Genomic DNA, 25276 nt, shown 5'->3' with positions numbered 1-25276 from the left:
CTTGAATTCTGTTGTAGAGGTTTCATTTCAAATCCAATGTGGTGGCATGCAGAGCCCAACTCGCGAAAATTGTGTCACTGTCCAAATATTTCTGGACCTAACTGTATATTTTTTTAGTCCGAAATATTGAGTTGTTTCCGCTGGATTTTGACTTGCTGGTTTCTCCACTTAGTCTGCAATGTTTCATCATAAAAGTATAAAGACGTCAGTCCTATGCCAGAGGGAAACAATCAGGATGTAACTAGTGATATATATGTAGCAATGATGACCTAGCCTTACATATCACAGAGGATTAAAAGGGGTTATCCGGCTTATTTTGACTTTTTTTTTTTATTATTACCCTATTGGGCTACATTGGGGCAGGTAAGTAGATCGTGACCACTTACCTGCCCTACTGTCAGCCCCTCTCCCCCAGCTCAGAGTGGTCATGTGACTGCTCCTGCCGCGATTTTGCTGCTTCCGGTCATTTCATGTCAACATGGGCAGGACCATGTTGACATGCAAATCTGGAACAGCATGTTGCCGCCCTGCTGGGCTGGTACAGTGCGTGAGTCCCCGTCCCCCTTCCCTGCACCCTCCCACACATTCCCCCGCACCCCGTACTCTCCCCGCCAACGGTGTCACAGCCAGCACCGAGCCCCCTGCTTACAGTGCTTAGGATAGCAGGCGTGCCCATGCAGTCTGTGTCCCGCTCCCTGCCAGCCCCGCGGCTGCTCGCACTGCAGTGTATCAGCAGCTTCTCACAGTGCGTGCAGCCGCGGGGATGACAAGCGCTGCTGGCAGGAGGTTAGATGAGATCATTACCTGCTGTGACGATCTCCTCCTCTGCCGACGTCACCGCTGTCACTGACTTCTATGCCAGTCGCGTTCTCACGTCACGTCTCGCGGGCGGCCCGAGACTGTCACTAGCGGTGACGTCACGGGCTCTCGCGATAGTGCTGAGAACGCGGCGGGCATAGAAGTCAGTGACAGCGCTGACGTCGGCAGAGGAGGAGATCGTCACAGCAGGTAATGATCTCATCTAACCTCCTGCCAGCACCGCTCGTCATCCCCTGCAGTGACCTGGGCTGACCTATTGATGTTAGCTCAGGTCACTGTATTACTCTCCCAGCCAATGGGGAACATTCTGTTCATCATTGACTGGGACATTGACTATGGTATGGATGTCGTGGGACCCCCTTATTGGATTACGTCGGACCCTGATTTTATTGTTCTTTTCAATAATTTGGTGAAAGAGGGAATGTTTTGGGAGTGTTTTTTCAAATAAAACTTTTTTTGTTGTCTTTTTGTTTATTTATTACTGACTGGGTTAGTGATGTCGGGTATCTGATAGATGCGTGACATCAACTGCTGGGCTTGATGCCAGGTGACATTACACAACTAGCATCAAGCCCGTATATTACCCCATTTGTCACTGCACCAGGGCAATGGGATGAGCTGGGGCGAAGCGCCAGGATTGGCGCATCTAATGGATGCGCCACTTCTGGGGCGGCTGCGGCCTGCTATTTTTAGGCTGAGGAATGTCCAATAACAGTGGATCTCCCTAGTCTGAGAATACCAGACCACAGCTGTTCGCTTTACCTTGGCTGGTGATCCAATTTGGGGGGGGGGACCCCACGTTTTTTGTTTTAAGTTATTTATATAATTTAAAATAACAGCGTGAAGTGCCCTCTGTTTTGGATTACCAGCTAAGGTGAAGCTGCCAGCTGTGGTCTGCAGGCTGCAGCCGTCTGCTTTACCCTAACTGGCTACAAAAGTATGGGTGACCCCACGTCGTTTTTTCTTTATTTATTTATTTTTTGGCTAAATACAAGGCTAAGCACCCTTTAGTGCCACATGAAAGTCACAAAAGGGTGCAAGCTTAGAATATCTATATATCTATATAACTATCTATCTATATATAACTAATATATATATATATATATATATATATATATATATATATCTATCTAATATCTATATAACTATCTATCTATATATAACTATATAACTATCTATCTATATAACTCAAAAATATTTCCAGATTCCGCCCTTTCCTCAATCCCCAATCTACAAAAATGCTAGTGCATGCCCTCATAATCTCCCACATCGACTACTGCAACATCCTCCTCTGTGGTCTCCCTGCTAACACACTCGCCCCTCTCCAGTCCATCCTTAATTCTGCTGCCCGAATGATCCACCTCTCTCCTCAATACCACCCCGCTTCTCCTCTCTGCAAGTCCCTCCATTGGCTCCCAATCTTCTATCGTATCCAATTCAAACTACTAACCCTGACCTACAAAGCTATCCATAATCTGTCTCCTCCATATATCTCTGAACTAATCTCTCGCTACACTCCAAAACGTAACCTCCGGTCCTCCCAAGATCTCCTTCTCTCCTCCTCTCTCATTCGCTCCTCATGCAACCAACTCCAAGACTTCTCCCGAGCATCCCCAGTCTCCTGGAACTCACTGCCTCAACACGTCAGACTATCTACTACACTTGCAAACTTCAAACGGACCCTGAAAACTCATGTGTTCAGAAATGCCTATAATCTACAATGACCTCACTGCCCCACCACCGTGCGGAGCTGCCGCCCCCACCACCGTGCGGAGCTGCCGCCCCCACCACCGTGCGGAGCTGCCGCCCCCACCACCGTGCGGAGCTGCCGCCCCCACCACCGTGCGGAGCTGCCGCCCCCACCACCGTGCGGAGCTGCCGCCCCCACCACCGTGCGGAGCTGCCGCCCCCACCACCGTGCGGAGCTGCCGCCCCACCACCGTGCGGAGCTGCCGCCCAACCTACACCCCACCTACTGTCTCCTCCACAAAATCCTTTAGGATGTAAGCCCGCAAGGGCAGGGCCCTCTTCCCTCTGTGATAGTCTGTCTATTGTAACGTGTATATGTATTCTGTATGTAACCCCCTCATGTACAGCACCATGGAATCAATGGTGCTCTATAAATAAACAATAATAATAATAATAATATGCAGGGGGGTGGGACATTATATAGGTCTCTCATCTAACTATCTATCCCATTCATTCATCCGTCTATCTCTATATCTATCCATCGCTATATCTACTCATCTATTTATCTTTCTTGCTGCTTCAGTTTTTTGCAGTCCGCAAAAAAACGGAAAACGCACGGATGACACAGATGCATCTGTGAAAAAAACAGACCTTTTTTGCGGACCGCAGAAACGGAACGGTCATGTGAATGTAGCCTACATGTGTTCCCTATGGGGGTAGGGGTCGGTACAGAACGATGGGGGGGGGGGGGGTCGGCACAGAGCGCCGTTTGTGTGTGTGTGTGTGTGGGGGGGTTGCAGAGCCCGATGTGTGTGGGGGTTGCAGAGCCCGATGTGTGTGGGGGGCGCAGAGCCCGATGTGTGTGGGGGGCGCAGAGCCCGATGTGGGGCTGTTATTTCCAATGCTAGAGTGATAACGGGTCAGGTGCTGGGGCAGAATAATGACAGGGAATGTGTGTGCAGGGGGCGGGGCTGGACAGTGAGGGCGGGCAGGGGGCGAGCCTGGACACTGAGGGCGGGCAGGGGGCGAGCCTGGATACTGAGGCTGGGCGGTGCCAGCTCTGACTGGGAGGTTTGGCACACGAAGTTATCATGTTTACTGGAGCTGAATGTAAACAAAGAGCTGCAGAGAATAAAGGGATAATTCAAGAGGAACAAAAGTTAGAAAACAAAAAATAACAATATAGGGGTGTTTTATATGACAATACAGCACAGATTCGCTTACCAAACATTTTTGAGTTTATGTCGGACAACTCCTTTAAACAAAAATGTAACTTCCATTAAGGATACAACCCTGAGATCCTATAATCACAGGCCCCCTGTTCGGGCTCACTGTATGACCACTGTGTAGAGCTTGAATGGTGTGCTGGGCTGAACACGCAGCTCTATTACAGTCTACAGGGCTGAGTGTTGTACTCCGCTATCTCCGTCAGCCACACAGACTTTGAATGGAGCCATAGGATGCATGTTCAGCCCACCACTCCACACAGTGGTACTGCACCACACATTCCTGACTCACTATTTCATCCAATCGGCCCAAGGTGTAGCAATAAACATTCATTTATTTCTTATCCTGTGGATAAGTAATGAATGTCTTTCTGGAAAAAAAACTTTGTAATGAAATTGCACTGACTGTAATAGTAAAGTTCTCCCCAGGGTGGGAAAGAAAACTCCTATCAAAGTTACTGATGATTACTAGACCGCTCCTGTCAATTTATTATAATGAAGAATATCACTGATCTATATTTGTGACTGCATACTTCTAACTTTTAACCAATTTAGAAGAATGTAGAAAAAAGGATTATTGAACTGTCTGTCTACACAGCAATCACTGATGGTACAGTCTCTTGTTTCCCATGTGATACATTATGGGATTTATAGCAGAACATAAGGAAATAAATTGCAAGGAAAAATGTAGGAATCAAATTAATTCGGGAAAAAAAAAAAAATAGGCTGTGCTACATTGATGCAAATACACCACACATAGAAGTTGTGTATAGTGTGATAGATCAGTTGAGGGGGCAGTCATAAGTAGAGTTGAGCGGACCCGGACTGGAAAAATCCGGATCCGCGCGGTTTCAAAAGGTATATACGGGTCCGACCCGGACGCGGGATTCCGGGTGCACGATCCGGATTTGGTTTTTTTGGGCTTTTTTTTCCTCTCTCTCTCTTGCTCCTCATTGACATATATTGGGCTGGATTCCGGATCGGATCTCGGACTTCCTTGTCAACCCGCCACTGATCCGCCGGACCCGGATTATTAGCAATCCGCTCAACTCTAGTCATAAGTAAAAAAAAAAGGTGTTGGACTGCTTCTTAAATTACATAAGTACTGTATTCAAAAGTACCTATCGGTCGTGAGACTTCATAATACAAACTATACACATCATTAAATAGATCTCTCAGACTCAATGAGGCTGGTGTACTTACTTTGAAAATCCAAGTTTGAATGGCTATATATTTCTGATCTTAAAATAAGCATATTATATAAGCCTTAGCTAAAGAGTAAGGGAGCTGAACGAGCCCGAGTGTATTCAGTGCTTGCCAACCAACCAAGGCTTACAGCTGCAGCTTGTACTGAGCAGTGTTTGATTCCAGCAGCAAAAGAGAGGAGGGACACTGATGAGCTGTCAGTTAAGGTGGATGGAGATTGAGCTTAAACTTTTAAAAACAATTATACAGCCATTTTGAGATTGATTTGTTAAGTAAGAAAATCAAGACAAAGATCTTTTTATTAATTTATGGAATTTGTATTGTGAAATATAGCCAGAGATCTTCTTTAAACAATTCCAAACAAACTTCAAGGTGGTCAAAAGCTGGAGTTTTACTTTAACTAATCTTACATGCATTAATGTTTAGATATATATATATATATACACACTGCAACTTTAATAATAACTTTCTGTAATAAAAGTTTTTTAACTTTTGGGATACAGATTTCTCATCCCAGTTCGATTTAAGTAATTTCAACTTGACCTAAGGGGATTCCTTAAATCATTATTCTGGTATCTTTAACACAGTTTCCTTTTATATATCTTTATCCACATGTCCCAGTTGAGCTGCTTTTTATTTATTTTTTTTCTCTCTTGGTCTCTTTATATAGAATAATAATGTCATAACATTTGCTATAATGAGATCTAATCTATAACTGGAAAAAAAACTTAAAAAGAAGTTGTTGTTTTTGTTTTGTTTTTTTTAAAAAAATATACTCCGTTGAGAATTGGCATGCCTGTAATTATACTCTGATTGTGAGCTTTCATAAATAGCATAAATGAACACGCTTGACTGTGTATGTAAGTTTATATACAGCTGAAACAAAAAGTTTCCATCCACTAGCTAAAAAGACAGATCTGCAGGTTTTTCTCACTATCTGACATGAAATCAGAATAAACCTTTCCTGTTTTAGGTCAATTAGGAACCAAAATCTAATATATAAAGCTCAGTGTATGTATGTGTGTATGTCCGCTAAAGGAATCCACACCGTCACATTTACAATCACGAAATTTTGCACAGACGCCTCATGTGACCCAAGGAACGTCATAGACTATGTTTTGACAGGAAAATGTAACCTCGCTCTTTACAGTTACTATCCAAAATCCTGCTTCCATTAAACTGAATGGAGGTGGGAGCTATAGGCTATTAATAGCAACTGTCAGTGGTTGCTGTAGGAGCAAAATAAACTGTTAGCATAAGAAGCTTATGTGTGAGGTAATATGATGTTGGTGGTGAGACGGATAAAGAGACAGCCCGGCAAAGAGACAGCCCGGCAAAGAGACAGCCCGGCAAAGAGACAGCCCGGCAAAGAGACAGCCCGGCAAAGAGACAGCCCGGCAAAGAGACAGCCCGGCAAAGAGACAGCCCGGCAAAGAGACACATATAGAGACAGACACAGATATAGAGAAAGACACAGATAGAGAGAAAGACAGACAGACACAGAGATGGAGACAGACTGATACAAATATAGACAGAGACATAGACACAGACAGACAGACAGCGACACACAGACAGAGACTGGGAGAGAGAGAGTTACTATCCCGGGCAACGCCCGGGTACTACAGCTAGTTATTTATATTTGCCAAATGCCAAAATTATGAGATAGAATTTTTTAGGTATTTTTAATTACTTTCTACAAAGTCAAAAGTTTACATACACTAAGAGTACTATGCCTTTAAACAATATGGGACAGCCCGTATGATGATGTCATGTCTTTGGAAGCTTCTGATAGGTTTACTGACAACATCTGAGTTAATTAGAGACACACATGTGGATGTATTTTAATGCACATTTGAAACACAATGCTTCTTTGTGTAGCATCATGGGAAAGTCAAAAGAAATCAGCCAAGATCTCAGGAAGAGAATTGTGGACTTGCACAAGTCTGGTTCATACTTGGGTGAATTTTCCAGATACCTGAAGGTGCCTCATTCATCTGTACAAACAATTATATGCAAGTACAAACAGATGGGAAGGTCCAGCCATCATACTGTTCAGGAAGGAGATTGGTTCTGTGTACCAGAGATGAACATGCTTTGGTCAGATGTGTATATCAACTCAAGAACAAAAGCAAAAGACCATGTGAAGATGCTGGCAGAAGCTGGTAAGATTGTGTCATTATTCACAGTGAAAAGAGTACTGTATCAACATGAGCACAGAAAGGCCACTCTGCCAGGAAAAAGCCATTACTCCAAAAGAAAGACAAAAAAGCCAGATTAATGTTTTCAAATATACACAGGAACAAAGACCTTTATTTTTGGAGACCTGTCCTGTAGTCTGACGAAACTAAAATTTAACTGTTTGACCATAATGACCATTGTTACGTTTGGAGGGAAAAAAGGAGCAGCTTTGAAGCATAAAAACACCATCCAAACTGTGAAACACAGGTTGGCAGCATCATGTTGTGGGGTTGTTTTGCTGTAAGAGGGACTGATGCACTTCACAAAATAGATGGCATCATGAGGAAAGAAGATTATGTGGCAATACTGAAGCAACATCTCAAGACATCAGCCAGGAACTTAAAGCTTAGGCAAAAATGGGTCTTCCAAATGGACAATGACCCAAAGCATGCTGCCAAACTGGTTACAAAGTGACTTAAGGATAAAGTCAATGTTTTGGAGTGGCCATCACAAAGATCTGATCTCAAATCGTATTGAAAATGTATGGGCAAAACTGAAAAGGCCGGTGCATGCAAAGCGACCTACAAACATGGCTCAGTGACACCAGTTCTGTCAGGAGGAATGGGCCCAAATTCCCACCAAGTATTGTGAGAAGGTTGTGGAAGGATATCCAAAACAATTGACGCAAGTCATATAGTTTAATGGCAATGGTACCAAATACTAATGAAGCATATGTACTTTCAAGAAAGTCATAAAAGTGCCTTAAAACATTTTCGCTCTCTCATTATTCTGGCATTTGGCAAATAGAAATAATTTTGGTTATTAATTGACCTAAAACTGGAAAGGTTTATTCTGATTTCATGTCAGATAGTGAGAAAAACCTGCAGATGTGTCTTTAGAGAGCTGCATCTCTGTGTACCAGTACAATGTACCTATAAAGAAAAAGGACATCCTTTGCAGGTGTAAGTCGATAACAATGCTGCCTTCTCTGCACGAGTTTGAATACTGGAAAGACCAGATGTCAGGTTAACAAAGAATTACTGAAAGCACGTATGTAATGTTGTAGAGAGCGCAAACAAATTTTGGCTTCTCGCTCAAAGAAGAACTGAACAATCACAGCATCATCGGTAACTACATAGTCAGGAGAGCAGCAAACAATGCTGTGCTGAACAGATGATCCTCATTTCAGCTGAGGTCATTGCTGAGGTCAGGACACAGCCCCGACTTTCAAGAACTGAGGGACATCTTCCCCAATAGAGACAGTCTGGATCCGAGACAGTTGGGAGATATGGTCACAGCAGCAAATAATGGGGAACAAAATACCCTTGTCTAAAACTAAAGAATGCAAAAAGCATACAGCTTTCACAATCACATCTTTGTGCATGATACTAACTTCATGTGATAGACAATCACTATGTCATACATAAATTTGACTTGCAGCTATTCAGCATATGGTTAGTTATTCAGATCCTTGTTATATCACTGCATTGTTATGGTTTTGCTCCTGGTAGTGGAAAAAGCTTTTTCTTCCTGTATACTACAAATTTCTACATTCTCCCATTTCCAATAGCTCAGTGTGTTATCAGGTTGATTCACAAGCGAAAGGACACTAGTTCTAATCGAAGAGCAGCCATGAAGAAGATTTCCGAAGAAAAGAAAAACAGCATCATCCAGTTTATCGATAGCGGTCTCTCGGCCAAGAAAATTGCCAAACTGCATCATGTGAGTGCCATGATAGTTGCAAGAACATGAAATGAAGTCCATCCATCCATTCAAAAGCCAAGATGTGGACGTCAAGGCAAAAAATCGGAGTCATCAAGTCAGCTCATCACAAGGTCTATCAGTTTTGACGTGACAAACATGGCAGTGGAAGTGGCTCGATTGCTTCATAATAGTGAGATTACAGTCGGCCATGCATGCACCATTCAACAACATTAAATAGGTCTGGAATGGTAGCCCAAAAAAAGGAGAAGAAGCCTCGAGTTAAATATAATCATAAGAAGCATCGGCTCAAGTTTACAAAAAAATACAGAAAGTGGAGAGTATAAGATTGAAAACGGGGGCAATTTGGAGTGATGAGGCAAAAAGTTAAAAGACTAGGCTCTGATGGGTACAAATGGGTCTGCAATAAACAAGGGGAAAAGGGACTAATGGATTGAAACATTGAAGGAACTCCACTTCAGTGGAAGAAACCTGAAGATATGGGGTTGTTTCACAGCCAAAGGCGTTAGATACTTGACCAGGATTTATGGTGGTCTCAATGCTGAGCAATATGTGAGTATCCTGCTATGATAAGGACAACAGTGTTCCAGCAAGACAACGACCCAAAGCATACGTCTATAGATTGACTAAGAAATGGTTCATTTAAAATGAAGTAGAAGTGCTGGATTGGCCCTCACAGTCCCCAGATCTCAACCAAAATCAGCAACTTGGGTATATATACAGCTTTTTCTTCAACTTTACCCACAAGTGAGTCGCTCAGTATGCACCAACATGGGAACATATAGAAGAGACCTGGGATCATGCTTCGATGGAGACATGATTGAATATGATCGAGATCATGCCCAAAAGGATTCAGGGAGAGTTGAAAGCCAAAAGGTGGATTTACAAAATACTTACAAAATAATAAAAACTAAAATTTAGATTTTAGGAGCAAAACAGTAACAATGTCATGACCTGACAAGAATCTGCATAACTGATCATACGCTAAATAGTTGCAAGTTAAATTTATGTACGAGATAGCCAAGATGATTGTCTATAAAATGAAGATGTCTCACACTCAAATCTGTAGTGGATGGTGAGAAATGGAGTGTGAAAGTCAAGAGTTCAAAAAATTGTTGGCCACATTTATGTACTCTGATGAGCAAAAGGGTATCAGTATGTAACATGTATTTGTTTCATTTGCACAGCACCTACACGTATTCCATTGATTAAAGAGCCACTAAAGTATATTGCAGATGCCACTTTCGATACCTAATAAGTGGTCACTTTGGTGTATTTAAATTTTACATAAGAAATGTTTCAAATTTTATAACATATCACATTATAATATATAATGATAGGTTTTTAATTCTAGTTTTAGTTCCTGAGGAAGAAACAAGCAGTTTCGATACGCATTGTGGCTTGGCGCCTGAAGGCTGCCATACTCAGTGGTAACGGCACACATCCTGCGCGATCTGTGTCCAGTGCCTGGGACGCCGACGTCCGAAGCGTCGAAAAGCAGCATCGCACCTAGCAGACCGGGCGACCGCTCTGCTGTGCTGAATAGACCCTCACAGTACCCCACACCAAAGAATGGTTTCCGAGGTTGGCACAACATAAAGTGGACTTACTAATCTCCGAGCACACTGTACAGGAGGTCAATCGGACTAAGTTCCGGAAATACATTTTTTCAAGTGAACTATCTGTAACTAGCCCCAAGACGGAGTCTCCCTGCTCCTAACCTTCGGTTTTCGTTGCATATAACTAGCGGTTAAGTATGGTCACTGTGAGTGCCCCCATTGGTTGAAGTATATATGTTACCGTGGCATTTTTCCTGTGGTGCTTAATTGCCTTAATTTACCTGTGTTTTGACCCCAGTGACAGAGCTATTTGCGCAGCAGTATTATTCTTAGACTATCCCCCATGTTTTTAATTCAATCCCGACACAGTATTCTCAGCTACACTGCTCAGAACTACTGTATTCTGTCCTACAAGATACTGCTACTTCTAAGTATCTGCAACAAAAAGATAGGGGAACAAGATCTTCTCTTTTAGGCCTAAGCCACACGTCGAGAAAATCGGTGCAAGTGGAGTGCGATAAAACATCGCATTCCACTCGGACCAATTCTAGCCTGTGTGTCAGCACACATGAGTGATTATTTTCTCAACCCTAATCAGACCGAGAAAACAATCGCAGCATGCTGCGATTGTAATGCGAGACTCTTTTCTCTCGCACCCATTCAAGTGAATGGGGCGAGAGAAAAAAGAAAAAAAAAGAAAAAAAAAAAGAATCGCACTGCACTCGCGGTACACCGGTGTACCACGTGTGCACAGCAAACATCGCAATAGCCGGCTACGGAGGAGAGAGGGAGAGAAATCTCTCCCTCCCCTCCTCCGTGCCGGCCCGCTCCCTGCAGCTGAGGTCCGCTCGCACGGTCAGACCTCAGTCGCATGGATACTAGCATGACACTCGACTCCTGCTGTACTGTCAGCGCGAGCCGAGTGTCATGCGAGTATCGCACTAGTGGTCCGTGTGGCCCCGGCCTTGTGTGTGTAATTGGTAAAGGAGACATCATATTGGCAAGAAAACGGGCATGCAGAGATTGACCATTCAGAGGGACAAACATGTATTTTTATATTACAAGATAAATATTTCCATTATATCTATAAGATGGTTGAAACTCGGTTTTACTATTACAGTGCTACAAATAAACTCTTTTACTGTAGTGTTAATGGGAATCCCCCCCACAAGCCCCAAACTGTTTATATGGTCTCAAAGATAATATCAGCCACATTTTTATTAATGCAATCTATGGCTTGAGTGCTCTGGGCATGTCAAAGCACTTCCCAAACCTTACCAAGTGCAGTAAAAAGATTTCCTTTCGAAGGGGATCATTTGAAGCAGAGATCAAGTATTCCCCCTCTTGCGCCATTAAATATCTTTGGGACTGACAGTAATAAAGCAAAGCTGTACCTGGAGTCTTGTTTATAACAGATTTCTTTTCCTTAAGAAAAATCTATTCACAAGACACGAGCTAAAAATTGACTGAAAATCCATTAGAAATGAGTTACTTATGAAGGTAAGCGCTAAACCATTGGTAATTATGAAATAAAGACTTGGAGACAATGACCTCCCTAGAACAAGGCAAAAATAACAGACAAAAGGAGGACAATTATTGCAGTTACACAAAGAACAATGCGCTCTGATAATAAGTCTCCCTGGTGTTCTGGGTGCTCAGACAGTACAATCATGCCTTTCTCCGCATGCAGAATATGACTGAGCAAGTAATGAGCAGTCTTTCCTTTATACAATAGCAAAGTTCAAGTGTTTTCTTCTTACCTGTAACAATCTGTACCATAGGGACACTCGGGCCGGTCATCATCGTCATCATGGTTCCCATTCTCTACATCATAGTAATCACTGTCTCCTGGGTGACTAAATTCTTGGAAGTGAACTGGGTTTTTCCTAGAAATGAAGAGAAAACATTTAATATTTAAATGTGGATGAGGAATGTAAGATCGGGGAAGCCAAACAGGAAATGAACCAAAACATGTCCTTCCCAATGTTTGCAGAGTACGTTGGAGGTATATGTTGAGATGATTTCCTGATGTACTGTATATCTCAGACAAAAGACAAGTGGCACTAAATAGACATACAGTGTTATGAATCTCCAATAGACTCCCACAAGGTAAGGCTCTGAAGACTAAGCTATCCCATACAGTTGGAAAACAGGACAGACGCAAACTATTCTTCCCAAACTCCACTGCTCCTCTTCTAGCTCAGTCCAGGTCCAATGACCATCTTCATGCTTCCTCTTCTGGAGGCAGCATGTGACCGACGCTGCCAATGACTGGCACCAGTGTGTCACCACTATGGCGAGTGACTGCCTGTAATGATCATGTCTGGACCGTCCAATACAGGATGTACTGAGACCGGCGGGGAACCTAAGCATACAGAAAAGGAGCAGCTGGGATTAGGAAGGGGAGTGAACTTATTTTACACTATGGAAAAAATGTTCTGGGATGGGTCAGTTCCTAATATGTTGCATATTAAATGAACAACGCCTCATAGGAAATTTAATGCAGTTGCCTAAATAAACGGGCACTTAGCTTAGTAACATTTAGATACAGGTCTACATAAGTTCATAGACAATATTTCACATTTAACCCCAAGATAAAGGACAATTTTATGATCACTGGTTGCCTGGAAGATAAGACTACCACCACTAAAGGTCCAGTCACATATAACGAGATCGTTAACGAGATCGTTGGTAAGTTGTTGGTGAGATGTCACACAGTCATTTTCCCAATGACTTTAGTAACGATGCAGCGACCTGTATAACGATCTTGTTGGTCTCCTGTCACACAGCAGCTATGTAACGATTCAGACCTCGAATAGGGGCATAGTGTTTGACGCTGTAAGCCACATAGGTGTGCATATGCGTCGCCTTTTCCACACCTCTCCGCTCCGATTGGTGGCCAATACTGCGTTCTGATTAGGCGGCCGGCCTAGAAGGCAACTTTGTATCGCTTCATCCTTTGTCCCTTTTTGAGCCTTGCTTTGAGGATAGAACCTGCGACTTCAGCTTCGATCCTAAAAGTAAGCAAGTAATCAGGAACAAAGTACGAAAGAATCCGGGTGTAGTCGCAGGTTCTATCCTCAAAGCAAGGCTCAAAAAGGAACAAAGCATGGAGCGATACCCAATCAGAACACAGTACTGTTCTCAGCGCCAACCAATCGGTGCAGAGGGGGCGCGGAAAAGGTGACGCAACTATACTCCAACGTGTCACACTTTAAGTTCTCATCTAGGTCGTTAACGAGATCGTTGGTAGGTGCCAAACATACAGATCCATCCTGCCCAGCAGGACTCCAACGAGCCAAAAATGGCCCAGGACATTCAGCAATGACCAACGATTTCACAGCAGGGGGCGGATCGTTGGTACATGTCAAACATAACGAGATCGCTGGTGAAGTCGTTGTTTCGTCACAGAAACTGTGACGTAGCAACGATGTCGTTAGCGATCTCATTATGTGTGAAGTGGCCTTAATATTGAAGGAACAAAAATCCACTGCATGAATAGAATGGTATTGAGCATGTGCAAACACCAGAAAGGAGCAGGGGTGGCACATGATCAATACTGCTTATTCCCACAGGGGACTTTTGGATAGATGAAAATTTCTGCCATTGGATTCCATATATATTTTCCATTCCAACTATGGATCAGCAATATAGGTAGTGTATGAACAACCCCATTAAATACCTAGTACTGCACAATGTAGGGCGAGTGTTACAGCAGCATTGTAACAAAGCATGTGAGCTATAATTTTACATATGAGCCTTCTATGGGGCAGGAGTAGCCAAGTACATTGTGGAATCTAACAAACGTCCTAATTGCAATCTAGATGGGAAAATTGCAGCACAACACTCAGAAGCCTGGTGAAATCATCTACAACTGCAGCATCACACTAATAACTAGTTTACCCACAAGTAGGAATTAATACAATACTAATAATCAGGGTGTTAAAATCATGAAAAAAAATAAATAAATAAAGACAGCGCCTTCTTACTGTATATGAGATTGTATGAGATTATCAATCTGCCTCCGGGGTCCCTAGTGACAGGCGCTCCCCTTTTTCAACTGTACAGGTTTGCTTTGAGTAGTTGTAGCCACTGGAGGTCAGTTACAGAGACTTATGTATGAAGGATTAACACCTCAAAAAAACTTCCAAAGATACTGCGCCTTTCTTAAAGACAAATGTCAAATCATGTATTGGTAAAAGGTGCAGCGTTTTAGGCCTCTTTCACACATCAGTGATTGTGGTACGTATGTGCTAGTTTTTATACGTACCAGAATCACGGACATACGCAGACACATTAAAATCAATGGGTCTGCGCACACATCAGTGATTTTTCGTGTCCGTGTGTTCTGCACCGACACATGTCCATTGTTTTCTGGCATCACTGATGTCCCATGGACTACACTAGGGTGTGATCCGTGAAACACGTACCAGAAAAATACGGACATTGAAAATAAAAAGGATTTTATGCTCACCTTCTCGGGCCTCAGCTGGCTGCTGCTTCCGAGCCGGCTCGTCATGGTAATGCATATTCATTTATGCACGACACCGCGAACTGGAAGTAGCTGCAACAGCAACCGGAAACACAGCAGAGCCGAAGAGTTCAGCACCACGGACAGCAGGAACGGGGACAGAAGAGTTTATCGCCATCTGCAATAACGGATGACGGATCACGGACTGCACATGGACAACCCACATGTGCCGTGAATCATAGCACACGGAGGGACCTATGCGTTTGTAACACGTCAGTGAAAAACACAGATGTTTTTCACTGACGTGTGAAACAAGCCTTAGGGTGTAGAACTTGCATAACTATTAAGATCTGAAGTAGGTGTTCTATACCCAAAACGTGTTATTCCTGTATCACAATGTCTATAGCATATCGGGGAAATGGGACTCCTAAGCTGTCCCTCAAGCTAGTGGGCCCTATGCTATCCCTAACCTCAGGAAAACTCCTAATTGTTGGCCATGGTCCTGACCAGTCTTGATCTTATTTCTTTTCCCCCTTCCCCCAGAGAGGGACGGGACAGGAGTGTGTTGAAAACCACAGAAATAGGCAGAAAGGGGAAACCAAAACTCTGTTACTCAGCACACAAACAGAGGTATAAGAGGTTAGGAGGAAAACAAGTACAGAAAGAAAGCAACAAGACAAGAGGGGCTAAACGTTACAACAGCTCCAAACAAAAGCAACAATTTCACCAGAAAGTCTGGGACACCAAAGCTCACAGACCAACACAGGATAACCTATTGCTGGCAGGGGTAGAAGATTTCATCCAGCAGAAATAGGAGGGGAGCAGATGTGACTAGCTTCTCCACCACTTTTGATCACAGGATCCTAACAAGCAGACTAGCAGAGATTAACTCTTGCTAGCCTGCCTCTGAATCAGCACACAGCAGGTGTGTTGATCCCAGAGAAACCATTGGGCGGAGTGTCAGAATCTGCAATGTGAACAGAGCCCGACGCAACCATGACAGACTGTGAAGTTTGTGCAAAACTCTGTGTGACACTGTGTGACGATAAAGATTACCATGGCCAATACATGGCTGGCAACTTGGTCTCTGGAAAAGTCCCAGCATTCTAGGAATTATTTTTCATGGTAATAAACCATAATATATTTCATTTGTCAGGAAATCTGCTATAGCAACAAACTACCTTAAACAAAGGGCAATAGCAGCCAATCCTGAATGCAGCAATGTAAACTTAAGAAAGAACATCTCATCTCTGGCTGATGCAAAGTGAATAGAAAAATATATAATAAAACGGATAATCAAAACACAAGGTCAGATGAAAGAGGACGACAGGTCAAAGGAAGAATAATAAAACCTCCAGTTGATTCTAAATGTTTGACACACACTGATGACTACTGCTATACTCGGTGGAAAAGTCAAGGACAGGACAGGTATGGTCACATAGCGAACATTTAATGGATGATTATATCAACAGATGAGTCTGAAAATAGATACAATGTCATAAAACTCTTCTACATTACTGTTACGGGGTTGTATTAAAACAATGTTGTTGCATGTACCGTAACTAAACTCACTGGCGAAAAAACATAATTTGCCCCGACTCAAACATTATGAAAGCAATGTGACTTCAGGTATCACAAATACAATGAAATCTGTATCACTCAAAAAAACAGTCACAAAAGCCTGCCATTAGATTAGAAGATCTACCTGATATTATTATCGGATATTAGTAAATAAGGAAGAAAAAAAAAAAAAAAAAGTTTACAGGACAACAGATCAGTTATGATCTACATACTAGAATTCGTCTAAGGCCGGAGTCACACTTGCGAGTGCCTTGCATGTAACTCGCGCGAGTCTCTCATTGAACCACCCGACACAGTCACACACTCTCCAGACAGGAGCATCTCAGCTGCATAGAGATACATACAACCGACCCGCTCCTGTCAGGAGAGTGTGCGGCCGTGCCGGGTGATTCAATGAGAGACTCATGTAAGTTACACGCGAGGCACTCACAAGTGCGACTCCGGCCTAACAATACTTTAGGACTGATTCCTTTTTTAACAAAACAAAACAAAAACAAAACCAAACAAACACACAAAGATGCTCTGCACCTGGTTGTCGGTGACCCAAACACCCATTGGGGAAGCCAGTAGTGGTCTTACAAAATAAAGACCCCTCTCAATCTAAGCACCACATGAGCACCTTACCTTTGCAAATAGAATTTAAAAACAAATATTGCTAACATACTACAGTATTATATAATGTATTACTTGTACTTACGAACGCAAACTGTAGGAACAAAAACAAACAAAAAAAAAACAAAAAACCTAACACTCACCCCTCCAGCATTCCCACTACTCACTTCTCTTTTTTTTCCCCACTATTGTGCATCTCCATCCTCTCCACTGAGTTTCGGTTGAGTCCAGGCCTTGAAGATCACAGTTTTCGTCAGATTGCAATGTTGGTCATTGCTGTGGGCAGATATGTAGCGCGTGACGGCTGAGAGGGCAGTACCGGACGGCGATCAGCCTTAGAAGGGAGTGTTGTTTTTGTTTGTTTATTTACCATTTGCTGGCTCTCTTTAGTTCAGAAAAAAAAGCAGCTAACTGACCACCATTTTGCTGAAGTTGCATGGAGTAAATTACAAAAAGTTTCGTATTTTGGAGATTGTTAGTAACGAATATATACGCACAATCATTTAAAAGTGAATATGTTAGCAGGTTATTGCTACCTCATCTGACAGCAACATAATGTAGGCAAAGAGGTCTGAATCCAGCAGTTTTTCATTTCGATTACTGGGTGCAGCCATTCTCACATGATCAAAGAATTGAGTTTTAAGCATGTAGCTGCGCCCAGGGAGCTGTCCAGCCAACACCAGCCTCTCAATACAGATTTTGCATTGACTGAGGTGTCAATCACAGCAGGGGGCGGTTTGAATCAGGATGCATGAGAGTTTCTACTACTGTAATATTAATCATGGTAATAAAGCCAATAGATCATACAGTGATGAGAGGTATACAGTGGAACCTTGGTTTACAAGAACAATTCATTCTCAGAGTGTGCTTGTAAACCAAGTTACTCGTCTAGCAATGCAAAATTTCCCATAGGAAATAATGCAAGCTCAGACAATTCGTTCCACAACTTGTTCAATGTCCCACCCTGGTTCCCTATTGTGCCATTCCACTCATGCACAAACACACATATTATGCTCACCTTACCTTTCAGTTTCCTTGCCGGCCTCCTGGTTCTTGTAGTCCGCAGGTACAGGATGTGTATCGGGTAACCATCGCGACCGATGCCAGAGCTTCCGCTGCCAGCGCGCTGACATCAAAAGGTATGAGCCGCTTGCCTCTGATTGGTTAGCGCGCAGCCTTTGAGAAGCAGCTGACAGCGGAAGTTCCGGCATCGGTCGCGATGGTTACCGGATACACATATTCTACCTGTGAACTACAAAAACCAGGAGGCCGGCGAGAGAACCGAAGGTAAGGTGAGCATAATGTGTGTTTGTGAGTGCGTGCGTGTCTGTGCGTGTTCATGCGGACAGCAAGAGCGGGTCAGAGCGCGGTGAAAGTACGGAACCGGAAGTGTGTGCGGTGAGTATTTGCTCATACAGCAAAGCATTGCTCGTAAACTGAGTTACAAATTTACAGCAAGCTTTGCTCGTATAGCGAAATATTCGCACACCAAGTTACTCGTAAACCGAGGTTCCACTGTATTTTTTTGTTTTTTTAACCCCTACATCATGCTATTATAGCTTGCTTACATAGCAAAAACATAGCAAAAACATAGCAAAAACCTGCTGCCAGATTCCCTTTTAGGAGTACGTAATTCTAACCGATAAATAACTACGGTTCGGTAAACCAATATAGCTTAAAGGTCTAAACAGATTAGACTAAAGTAGGCCAAAGCTGCTGACAGTCAAGTGTGTGTAGCATCTCCCATATCATCAGGGGGCGGGGTAAGAGAAGGATTCGTCTTGATGTGATTTCAGCAGTTGAGCCTTTTGTTCCCCCTGCTAGAGTAGTCTGATTGCAACTCTCTCATAAGCCTGCAACACACATCCGTACCGCCGGTACGTGTTTGGTACGTTCTACCCTATGGTAACAAGCACACACACGTAATGCCACACGGAATGTGTGTCCGTGTGGTTTGTACGTGTGTGCGTTTTTTAACACGGATGACATGTCTGCGTTTCACTGGCATCACGCAGACAAAGACCCGCTAAAGTCAATGGGTCCGTGTCTGCACGTACGTGACACGGACGTGTGTTTTCCGTACGGTCCGTGTGTTTTTTATTTTTGTAAAAATAGTGAAACGGCTCAAGACACACAGACTGCACACGGACATGACACATATGTATCTCACACGTGCACGGACATTCAACACGCATGCACGGCAAGCATACGCCATCACACTGATGTCACACGTACCTAAGAAATGGACATCCAAAATGGAAAACGGACCCGAAAAACGAACCACAAGACACGCATGTGTTTTTTGCGGACGTGTGTTTCAGGCTATGGAGAAGACAGGACCGATGGAATAAAAGAATATGTTTATAACATCAACGTGCTACATCTTCATTTTGGCTGATGCGCGGCATTAACCCCCTTTTCACTCTGATTTGTATGCACATCCACATGGGGCTGCAGCAGACGCCATCATCCTATGCTCTATCAGTGGTTGTGACTATCACAACCTTTTCAGGTGAGTGTATTTTTCCTGATCTACCTCACTGATCTGTTGGTTTTACACTATCAGCGCTCCTTATATTTTCAGTTTATAGGCTATAGAGAAGACAGGATCGCTCAGACAGGATGACACCTCTTGTGCATGGGAAATATGAGTGAGAGAAAGGTCATAAACTAATGAGTATGGTGGTCTTTACTTTAGTCCATCATGCAGGAGCTGTAGTATTTATGGATGTTTCTGTTCAATTACTACACATAACTTTCTTATTGAAAAAAAAAAAATCAAATATTAAAAAGGTATGGGAAAAGAAATGTCCTTAAAAAAATGATGGACTCATTACGCTAAATACTATGTGATGGATATGTATCACATGCTGATCTCATGTGTGCTAGAGCTGAACCCGTGAGATTAGAGAGGTGTGCACATAGCCTGGCTCCTGCTAAAACTGCTGAGATCAGAGAAAACCAAAGCAGTCCGTGGGGATTTTTGGAGGGGTGATGGGAAGGAGTTTGTAATAAGTTCTTAAGTGGTTAAGCGTGGATTTAAGCAAGAATGTGATGAAAGATTTTCAAGCTGAGAAATAAAGTGGGCAGAGAGGGATAGAAAGACTGTGCTAGAGCTCAGCAAAGTCCATTTTCACTGGTCAAGCTGTAGATCTCAAAGGAGCCATTTAAAAAAAGTCACTTGGAAGTGACTATTGACAAAAATGTAAAATGCCGAATGCAAGGAGGAAGACCCCTATGGACCTTCAGACCAACTGAGGTCACACAAGTATAGATGTACCAAATGAACATCAAATACACTATACACAGAATGACTGCTGTCAGATAAGCTCTCGACGCATTTGTGACTGCCCTGAAATGGGTTTGATGTGGCTGATCATTTAGATGAACGGTGAACATTTAGAGGGCAATTTATTACTGGTATTTTAATATATGTTGGAGTGAACAGGTTGGAGTTAGAATTTAACAATAGGAGAGCTGCTAAATAAATTAGTCACATCTAAAAACTAATTTACTAAACTGTTGGCCACAACCCTACCCACTAAGGTCAGACTGACTTTTAGAATAGTGATGTGACCATAGAAGAAAATTTAAAAAAATAAATAAATCACAAATTATTGTTCAGGTAAGGCCTATATCATCATCATTTTAGGCTTTTTTGATAATGGCAAAATTTCCAGTCTTATAATAATAATAATAATAATAATTTATTCATTTATATAGCGCTATTAATTCCATAGCGCTTTACACACATTGGGAACACTGTCCCCATTGGGGCTCACAATCTAAATTCCCTATCAGTATGTCTTTGGAGTGTGGGAGGAAACCGGAGACCCCGGAGGAAACCCACGCAAACACGGGGAGAACATACAAACTCCTTGCAGATGGTGTCCTTGGTGGGAATTGAACCCAGGACCCCAGCGCTGCAAGACTGCAGTGCTAACCACTGAGCCACCGTGCCGCCCACTTGTATTTACACTTGGGGATCATCAGAATGATTGACAACCTGTTGTCATTGTTTTTCGAAAATCAGCCAATCACACATGAATGAACAAAAAACTTGTTCGTAGGGGGAAATTAATTTTAAGCTTACTTACAATCATTGTTCTCGGCAGCACATCTTCCTGTGTAAACAGGACCTGTGCTGTAAAGAAAAACAATATTCTATGAGCACAGAATGATCACGTTACCATCATTCTGTATCAAACCATAGTGGTCCATAAATTATGCATAATAATGACAAAAGACACAGGGAAAAAGTATTGAACACATGAAGAAAGAGGTGCAAAAATAGAACATAGTTTTGACAGAGTAGATGAAAATGTAACTCTTTGGATGCCAAAATACACTATGTTTGGAGGCAAAAGGCAAATCCCCTCAAAAACACCATACCAACAGTGAAGATTGGAGGTGGGAACATCATGGTGTGGGGCTGTTTTTCAGAAAAAGGCACACAGCAAACTTCATACATGTGAAGAAAGGATGAATGGAAAATCATATAGAGCCATTCTTGATAAAAATCTGCTGCCATCTACCAGGATGATGACGATGAAGCGAGGGCAGACATTTCAAGCAAGACAACAATCCCACACACACAGCCAGGAAACTCTCACTTGGTTTAGAGAAAGGAAAAAAATGCTGCTAGAATGGCCGAGCCAATCACCCGATTTGAATGCAATAGAAATTTATGGAAGGAACTAAATCTCAGAGTTCATAGAAGGAGCGCACGAAAACTTCAGGATTTGAAGACTGTTTGTATGGAAGCAGGGACCAAAATCACACCTGAGCTATGCATGTGACAACTTTCTCCTTACATGAGACGTCTAGAAGTTGTCATCAACAAAGGCTTTTGTACGAAGTATTAAATAAATTCAGTAAGTGTGTTCAATCATTTTTTCCCCAGGGTCATTTCTCACTATTACACATCACTAAATTTATGGATATCTATGGTCTGGATTGGATGGGTCGTTATCGATATCAGGTGAGAAATTCATGTCAATAGCACCTTTAGAAATATATTTACTTAGAAAATTGATGTGTTGTTTCTTTAACCAGCTGTATTTCCACCAATCTTCTAAAAAAACAAACAAACCGGTCAATCAAAGAAGGAGAAAGGGTGGAGACAGAGGGGAAAAAAAAAAAGAAGGCGTGAAGGTGTTCTTAAATGTTTAGTCACACTATGATGCACAAAGCACCTGTACTTGGTTTGAACAGTCATTCTGCGCTGATAACTTCTCATTTATTAAAGGGACTCTATGAGTAGAGCTGAGAAGACCCGGACTGTAAAAGTCAGGATCCACGTGGTTTCAAAAAACGCGCCTCCCAAACTGTGACAGTGTCTGCCTGCAGTTATTGCTCATCGCGGCTCAGTCATTGTCTGCACTCACAGCTGGCGGTCTTGTTCTATAGCCGCTCGCTGTTAGATGTAGCAGAGTTGAAAGCAGCATGGGACCTCGTGTGAATTACGCCCAAGCTGGAAAGGTGTTTGGGGTTAATAAAGTAGTGAAAGAGGGTGTGTTTTTGTATTTTATTCCAAATAAAGGATATTTTTCTCTGTGTTTGTTCTTATTTACATGTTCGTGATGCAGGTATCTCATAGACGCCCTGTGCCATCATCAACCTAGGGTTTAGTAGCAGCTGTGCTCTGTTATTCACCCCTGCTATTACCCCGATTGCCACCACACCAGGGCAACGATAAGAGCCGGTAAAGCACCGGGATTGTCACATCTAATGGATACGGCAATATCGGGCGGCCGGGGACTGAGAATACCAGCCCCCAGTTGACTTTATCTTGGCTGAGTATCAAAATTGGGGGGGAAGTCGTTTTTTGCTTTTTTTTTTAACAAAATGTATTTAAATTTAAAAAAAAAAAAAAAATGCATGCGGTTTCTCTTAGGTTGGAGTCACCCCTGCGAGGGACTCGCGCAACGCATCACCCGGCATGGCCTCACACTCGCCTAACAGGAGTGTGTCGGCCATTATGTTTATGTGGAACTGCACGCTCATGTTCGGAGGGCAATAGACCATGCTGGGTGATGTCATGCCAGACTCGCATGATTCTCGCATCGTATCACCCGGCACAGCCGCATACTCTTCTGACAGGAATGGGTCGGCGGCATGTGTTTCTATGTACCTGCACGCTCATGTTCGGAGAGCGGCAGGCCATGTCGGGTGATGTCATGCCAGATTTGCATGAGTCTCGCATCGCATCACCCGGCACAATCGTACACTCTTCTGTCAGGAGCGGGTTGGCCACATGTGTTTCTATGTACCTGTACGCTCATGTTCGGAGAGCGGCAGGCCATGCCGGGTGATGTGATGTAAGTCCCTTGCACATGTGACTCTGGGCTTATTTTGATATACAGCTATGATAAAGCCCGACAGCTGGGGGCTCCAGCTGTTGGCTTAATCTGTGCTGATATCCTAATACGGGGACCTTGCGCCGATTGTTTTATTCATTTATTTTTAGACCACCATACTGACCCACAAACACTTGCACTGCTTTAACCACCCACCGGGCGTCCTGGCGCCTGTGATTGGTTGCAGTCAGGTAACACGCAGGCACTGAGGGTAGGGGCACATCTAACTGCAACCAATTACACACGCCGGTGGGCAGGTAAAGCAGTGAATATTCAATGAGGGTAAAATTGTCGGCTCTGGAAGGGAATGTGTGACCTGCAAGCAGCTTGCCTCCATGACACAGCCTTGGTGAATAAACTGTGCGCGCTCCTACCCCTTTATCCCTTCCACCAACATTTTTAATCTCCGGATTCTGGTTCCCATAGACATATTTGGGCAACAGATTCCGGACCGGATCTGTTTTTTGTTTTTTTTTAAATTTCGCAGGGACCCACCAGCCCCGTATTTTTGCGAGTTCGACCAGCTCTAGTTATGAGCAGCAACCAGTTGGGTCATTAATTTTTATTTACTCAGATATTGACTTTTTTTTCATGTCAAATCAGTTAGTTCTGCAAAAGTCACCTTCAAATTAGCTTCTTAGAAAATGGTGATGATGTAGAACTTGTTCTTTGTAACAAAATGACAGTGTGACCCCTAACGGTATGTAATGTAGTCTGTGTCACACATGAATACTTTGTACTAATAATCACACACTACCAAGTTAACCTTGGGTTTTGACTTAACGTTATTTAAAATTATCGGAGGTGTTAAAAGTCAAGAGATTACTACATAATGTGACTCCTCATATGATGCTAAAGGTGTCAGGGTTAATAAGCCAACCACAAGAAAAATATTTCACATAATTAATTCTCAGACTGTAATGTTAATGGAAATTGGGTTCTGTAAAAATAGTTTATCTAATGGCCATGAAGATGCTGGCTCCTGCGAGGACATGAAGTGCGGGTTAAGTGTTAATCAACAACCAAGTAGATAATTTATAACTTTCGTAGAGCATCCTGAAGAGTGAATAGTTCTTTAAAATGATAACTCTTAGGGTACCGTCACACTTTAGCGACGCACCAGCGATCCCACCAGCGATCTGACCTGGTCAGGATCGCTGGTGCGTTGCTACATGGTCGCTGGTGAGCTGTCAAACAGGCAGATCTCACCAGCGACCAGTGACCAGCCCCCAGCCAGCAGCGACGTGGAAGCGATGCTGCGCTTGCAGGGAGCCGGCGTCTGGAAGCTGCGGACAATGGTAACCACGGTAAACATAGAGTATGGTTACCCGATATTTACCTTGGTTACCAGCGCACACCGCTTAGTGCTGGCTCCCTGCACTCGTAGCCACAGTACACATCGGGTTAATAAGCAAACCTTTGTTATTTACCCGATGTGTAATCCGGCTACGTGTGCAGGGAGCAGGAGCCGGCACTGGCAGCGTGAGAGTGGCGGACGCTAGTAACTAAGGTAAATATCGGGTAACCACCTTGGTTACCCGATGTTTACCTTGGTTACAGCTTACCGCAGGCTGCCAGACGCCGGCTCCCTGCTCATTCAGATTGTTGCTCTCTCGCTGTCACACACAGCGATGTGTGCTTAACAGCGGGAGAGCAACAATAAAAAAATGAACCAGCACTGTGTGCATCAAGCAGCGATCTCACAGCAGGGGCCAGATCGCTGCTCAGTGTCACACACGGCGAGATCGCTAATGAGGTCACTGCTGCATCACAAAAACAGTGACTCAGGGGCGATCTCGCTATGTGAGAAGTACCCTTTACTCTAGAAAATCAGCAGCGACATCTTGTAGAAAG

General features: G+C 43.3%; 1 protein-coding gene across 1 annotated transcript in view; it reads right to left on the bottom strand.

Annotated features, from left to right (window-relative positions):
- APLF (aprataxin and PNKP like factor) overlaps nucleotides 1–25276 on the bottom strand; it is a 292482-nt gene that overhangs the window by 61013 nt on the left and 206193 nt on the right. The window contains exon 8 of the mRNA XM_075339273.1: nucleotides 12160–12285. Coding sequence (XP_075195388.1) covers nucleotides 12160–12285 — 126 coding nt within the window. The remainder of the gene's footprint in view (nucleotides 1–12159; nucleotides 12286–25276) is intronic.

Source organism: Anomaloglossus baeobatrachus, chromosome 3, assembly GCF_048569485.1.
Source record: "Anomaloglossus baeobatrachus isolate aAnoBae1 chromosome 3, aAnoBae1.hap1, whole genome shotgun sequence".
Taxonomy (NCBI): domain Eukaryota; kingdom Metazoa; phylum Chordata; class Amphibia; order Anura; family Aromobatidae; genus Anomaloglossus; species Anomaloglossus baeobatrachus.
The sequence above is the reverse complement of the archived record's forward strand: the minus strand, read 5'-3'. Positions and strand labels throughout refer to the sequence as shown.